This window comes from Drosophila gunungcola, unplaced genomic scaffold, assembly GCF_025200985.1.
Source record: "Drosophila gunungcola strain Sukarami unplaced genomic scaffold, Dgunungcola_SK_2 000163F, whole genome shotgun sequence".
Taxonomy (NCBI): Eukaryota; Metazoa; Arthropoda; class Insecta; order Diptera; family Drosophilidae; genus Drosophila; species Drosophila gunungcola.
In genome coordinates this window covers 138383-144234 of record NW_026453324.1, presented here as the reverse complement: position 1 = coordinate 144234, position 5852 = coordinate 138383, and the positions used below count along the sequence as shown (strand labels likewise).

General features: G+C 37.4%; 1 protein-coding gene across 1 annotated transcript; it reads right to left on the bottom strand.

The window, feature by feature from the left end:
• Positions 1 to 185: 185 nt before the first annotated feature.
• On the bottom strand, positions 186 to 3923 carry LOC128265848 (uncharacterized; the record flags this gene model as incomplete). Its single annotated transcript, XM_053002068.1, has 4 exons — positions 3912 to 3923; positions 1285 to 2230; positions 993 to 1207; positions 186 to 921 (listed from the first exon to the last, which is right to left on the bottom strand). Coding segments are annotated over exons 1-4 (1909 nt in total), but the record flags the coding sequence as incomplete, so codon positions are not given.
• Between the last annotated feature and the right edge of the window lie 1929 nt (positions 3924 to 5852).

Sequence of the window (5852 nt, the reverse complement as noted above, 5' to 3'; positions counted from 1 at the left end):
CAACGTTAAATTCCTGTCGTTTTTTCTAATATTTTTCTCTCGCAGCAAGTCGCTCAATAGTTTTGCTGCTAAGGCATAATCCTTTATAAATCGGCGCATGTAAGACGTCAGACCCAAGTAACGCTGCAAAGCTTGTCTGCTTTGAGTAATTGGAAAATTGACGACCGCTTTTATTTTCTCGTTACTTGGTGCTATGGTTCCGTTCTCAATAGTGTAACCTAGAAAATTGATCTTGCTCTTCAAAATTTGCGCTTTTTCCCATTTGATGCGTAATCCAGCTTTTGAAGCTACTTTCAAAACTTTTTCCAACGCCAGCAGACCCTCGTTTTCGTCCTTACTTGGCACGATTATGTCGTCCATGTATACTACTATAGATTGACTTTGTATGAGATCCCTCAATGTAGCTGTTAAGTATCGGCAGAATACAGCAGGAGAGTTTGAGATACCAAACGGTACATGCGTGAATTCGTACTGCCCGTTATGCGTCACGAACGCTGTAAACTTCCTGGATTGTTCGTCAATCGGTACATGATAGAATCCGTTCATCATGTCGAGAGTAGAAAATATTTTTGATCCTTGCAACCTGTCGAGAACGTCGTCAATTAAACTCATCGGAAAATTGTCTTTCTTGATTTTTTGATTTAGTCGTCGGTAATCACAGCAAAATCTTCTGGATCCGTCCTTTTTTGCAACTAGTACAACTGGGGATGCATACTCTGAGGAGCTGGGCACAATAATTCCTTCTGCCAGCCATTCCTGCGCTTGCTTCTCAATAAAGCACTTGTTCTCATACGATGTGCGTCTTGGGCGCTGATAAACTGGATTGTCGTCTTCCAAAACAATTTTCATGCTCACAGGTGAATCAATTGATTTTACCGGCTTATACCCTGTAACAAGCTGCTCTAAATTTAGTTTTTGACTCTTATCCAGGTGAGACAAGTCAACTTTGTCTAAAACAGAAGTTTCCTCGACGATCTCAGTGACACACATACCTTTAAATGTAGATGCGAACTCTCTTTCGATATAAATTTGACTCCATTTGAGGTGAACATAAGGTCAACGGATTGCAGATCATCGTTTCCTACAATCGCAGCATACTCCAGTTCATGCTGTTTGGCCACATGAAAAGTCACCGAAAAGCATACATCGTCTGATTCGAGGTCGACGTTGAAAGATCCTATTGTTACCAACTCGCCCTTGCCAATACCTCTAGGTGTTTTATTACAGGTTTAAGCTTCAGACCGACAAAACTTCTAAAAATGTCCTCTCAAATCAAGCACAAACCGCATCCTGAATCAATCATGGCTACAAATGTCACGTCCTTTACTTTCAGCATTTTGTAAATTAAGCCCTTTGCAGCTTTAACTTCTAGCACATTAGCCGGCTCATGCTTAACGCAAGCTTTTGATTTATTCTCTTGACATTGTTTCGAGATGTGTCCTTTCTTGTTGCAGTTGTAACAAACTACTTCACCCTTGCAGTCTTTTGCAATGTGGCCCTCGCTGTTGCATTTAAAACATTTTCTTTGAAATATACCCTGATTCTGCTTATTTGCCGCTTCCTTGTTAACATTTTCTTTTATATTTCCCTTGCCCTTCATCTTCTCGTAAATATATATTTCGTCCTTCAGTTCCCTAATGGATTTTGCGCGATACAGCCCTGCCTTGTTTACTTTGCTATCTGGTATACCATCTACGAAGTATGAAACCAAACTTTCCTCATCGAGCTTAATCGGCTTGCTTATCTCCATAAGACTGTAAAGATATTCAATGCATGTTTCTTTTTGCTGCTTCTGCCTCTGCCGCAATATCTTATGAATCTCCGCCGAACATAATTTTTTCCCAAATTGTTCCTTCAATGCTTCTTTTAGCTCGTTCCAACCCCTAACACCGCTTATGCTTCTGATGTAAAGCTTGGCTGCTCCAATCAGAAGCTGGTTGGCATAAATAATTTTCTGCAAACTATCCCAGCCTACCGTAATAGCCACATCATCGAATTCGGACAGCCAGTGATTGACGTCCTCTTGTTCGGAGCCCGAAAACGAAGACACACTGTCCTGAATATCGCGTAAAGTAAATCTTGAGCTACTTGGTGGAATCGCTTCTTGGTAATTGGATGAACCACTGACGCTTACAGCATCCTCATCTGCATCGCCGCCCACATCCACACCAAAATGATCAAGCAAGCGATCCTGCAAAGCACTTTTTCTCCCAACTCGGAACACTTTTCTCTAAGCAGGGGAACAGTCATTTTTAGGATTGTTTTAGCATCCATGGTAATGCGTCTAAGCCGTTTACAAATGGTTTTCCAAAATTCAATTTAACACAGAAAATATTTAATTTACGTTAAACAAATTCAATCAAAAGATTTTCAAATACGAATTTTATATTAGTTAGTTCTCTTCTACTGCAACTCGTTCTCTTCAACGATGTCGTCACAGCTCTGCTCTTTTGTCTTCGTTACGCACCCAATTGGATTTGACTATCCAATACGTTCTCTTCTTAATGCGAATCCTTCGCCGTCGTTGCTAGGATTACTTTGCTTGATTCTCGTACAGGTAATCGCTTAGTTCGTCGTCACCTGCGATCGCCTCATCAAAAAAATTTTACAAGCTCAACAAATCGTCTTCGAAGTTTTGCATCGATTTCATCATCTTTTGGTTGCTGCGTATTTTAACTGTTACTTCCGCACACGCATACATTCAAGTTTTTGCATTTTCTTTTGCACTCTGTGAATCCGTGTATTCACACTGTTCGCATACACTCAAGCTTTTAATTGCGTTTTAAGAAAAGAATTTGCCACATTGAATTTTATATCGTCAAAATTTCTGCAACAACTTAGATTTTCTTCGGGTTTTCGCTTTTTAATTTACTTTCACATCACTCAGCCGTATCTTGATCTTTATGTGTTAACGCACAGTAGTTTTAATTGTTCTTGAGTTTTATATCCCGGTTGAGCCCCCAATAATTTGTAGGGTATTACAAAGTAGTTATTATTTATTTGTTCCGGGTAAAGTTTACAAGAGTTTATTTAATTAGAACTGAACAAATTAAGTTTCACGACTATCGCACTCTATGGAGACCATGATCTTCCTCCGACAAATCTTCGCAACCGACTGACTTATTGCGCAATTTCTTGGTATGGGCCTTTAGGGAAGAGAGTGATGGCAATAGATCAACCTGATAAAAAGGGATAAAATGCGGCTTGCGAATCTGGCTGATGACATCAATTGCATTTATTGTGAAATTCAAAACAGTGTGTCCCATACCAACTACGAATAGAGGGCAACTAAATCTACTAAGTATCCCCATCCCACAGTAATGAGTCTTTACCGGCACTTTACTGACACTGGAGAAGTTGTAGAGCAGCACGGTGGATCAAAAGCTTTACAGCCAGCTGTTCCTAATGGTACTGCGTGCTCTGAAGTACTCCCTGCATCAGAAAGTCCGAGTAAACTGATCAAAGTGTTCAAGGGTTGGTGGTGACAAAAAAAACTTTCTGTTGTTCCATATATTTGTTTCACGATTTACTACCGAAACCACATCTGATGATGTTGTGAATTAATATACCCATCTCGAAACATAACAGTTGAACAATTTAAATTTTCATACGTGCCACTGGATTATTTATTGAATGCGTTCCTGACAGTCTTCATCCAAGAAATAACAGACCTCCGTGGTTTACAAAAGAGCTTCACAGACTTAAGAAGCTAAGAAACAAACATGTTCAAAAAGTACAAGGACAAACAACAGTTTTTCCAACTATCTGGAAAGATTCTTTTATTATTCCACTCCTTAAAAAGAGAGGAAAGTCGGATGTTCAAAATTACAGAGGTATTTCTAAATTGTCTGCATTACCAAAAGCATTTAAGCGCACTATTACTTCTCATTTGTAACATTTGTGTACCTCACTAACATCAACATGGTTCTGTTAAGCGAAGGTCAACTACCACAAACCTACTTAAATTGACATATAGTAGTTAAAGGGCTTAATAATAAAATGCAGACATCACCCTAAATGTATTTCTGTTTGTGATGTGCACCTATAAGCAGATGATGTCCAGTTATATGTTAACCGCCCCCTAAGTCAAATTAGTGAGTGTATTAGAATTAGCAACAATGAAATTAAACAAATAAATGATTGGGCTGATGCGAACGGGTTAAGACTCAATCCATTCAAACCAAAAGGAATTATAATTCCAAAGATTGAGGTAAAAATGTTGAAATAGAATTTGTTAAACAAGCCACAAATCTGGGATGACCATGTGAACAAAGCCACAAGAAAAGCATATTGCATGCTCAGGTAGCTTTCCTTATCCAGAAACCTTATATCAATAGCGAGAACCTGCATAATTCCAACGTTGTTTTACGGTATTGAAGTATTTGGTTCCTGTAATGCCATAAGCATGAGAAGACTAAAAGTTGTTTTTAATTTAAACCGCAGGGAGCACAAAACATGTTACTCAAATAAAATTTTTGAACTAAGCCTTGAGTCATGGATTAAGTTAAAAACCCTATTATTTCTGCAAAAACATCTGATTAAAAAGGAGCCGCAGTACTTAATTGAACATGTGCAACTGGCTTTGTCTGCTAGAACAAACAACATTGTCTGCAAAAGATTAAAATTGGCGATGACGGAAAAATACTTTACACAGGCTGTTCGCTATTGGAATAACCTCCCTAACAATATTAAAAATATAAGGAATGAAACGCACTTTAAAAACGAACTTATAAACTATTTAAAGGGCACAAGCTAATTCTTATTCTTATTTTAATTTTAATTTATTATTTTTAATGTTAATCTCATTTTGTTTCAAATTCAATTCATTTCATGTCACCAAAACCTATTAAATGAATTAATCTGTAAATGTTAAAATGAGTATTTTTATTGTAACGTAATGTAATGTAACTGTACTTCTAGTATTTAAGTTTTATTGTACGAATCCCAAAGTATTTAAGTTTTATTGTAACAATCACAAATCTGAAAAGACTTAGTCTTATATCGTCGGGATACCAAAACAAATTAATTAAATTAAATTAAAAATGGGAATTATTCTTCTGATATTAATAGTTTTGATGTGTATTTCCCGAATTCCTTCGACTATCATTGCGCCTGGGCTTATAATTATCAAAAGGATCTGCATCCCAATGACCTAGGATCACTGCTGCTTCTTTTAAATTGGCGAGTGTTGTTACAATCTATAGGTAAGTTTCCTTTCAATACAATCTAAATTAAATTATCTGTTGGATCTGATTCTAATTCTAACATATTGTGTACATTTGATGATCTGGTTTTTTTTACGAACTTTCTGATGCTTCCTTGATAAGGGGTGTCACGAACGCGCTGTATGATGTTCTCGTGTGGCCTGTGATCCTTGAGAGCTTTAATTGATTCCACTTTTGCGCTTCCCCATGTATCTAATTTTTCCTCTTCGATGACTGCTTGCGCGGAATCGATGATGGTCCTTTCAATAGCTCAATAGATGATGTGGATTTGACGAGCATCTTTGTCCGATTAGTTGATTTAGATGAATCTCAGAAAACTGCGGTAGCACTGATCGATTTGCCATGTTTAATATCCTTTGTTTTTTTTTTTTTAATATTGACACTTTTATTGTTTTAAGCGTGTATTGACCGAATTGGAATTTATTTATTTTATTTCTACGTGCGAAAATTACACATAGATTCTTTGGCGGATCTCGATATTTGTCTTTTTGTATATTCACGGAATTTTCGCTAATCGGGATATACTAGTCGTATAGTAATATCCTTTAGTTGATCAGTACCAACGACTTTTAAAATGACTTCAAGATCCTACCGGCTGCGCCAATCAAATTTCCGAACCATAAGCTT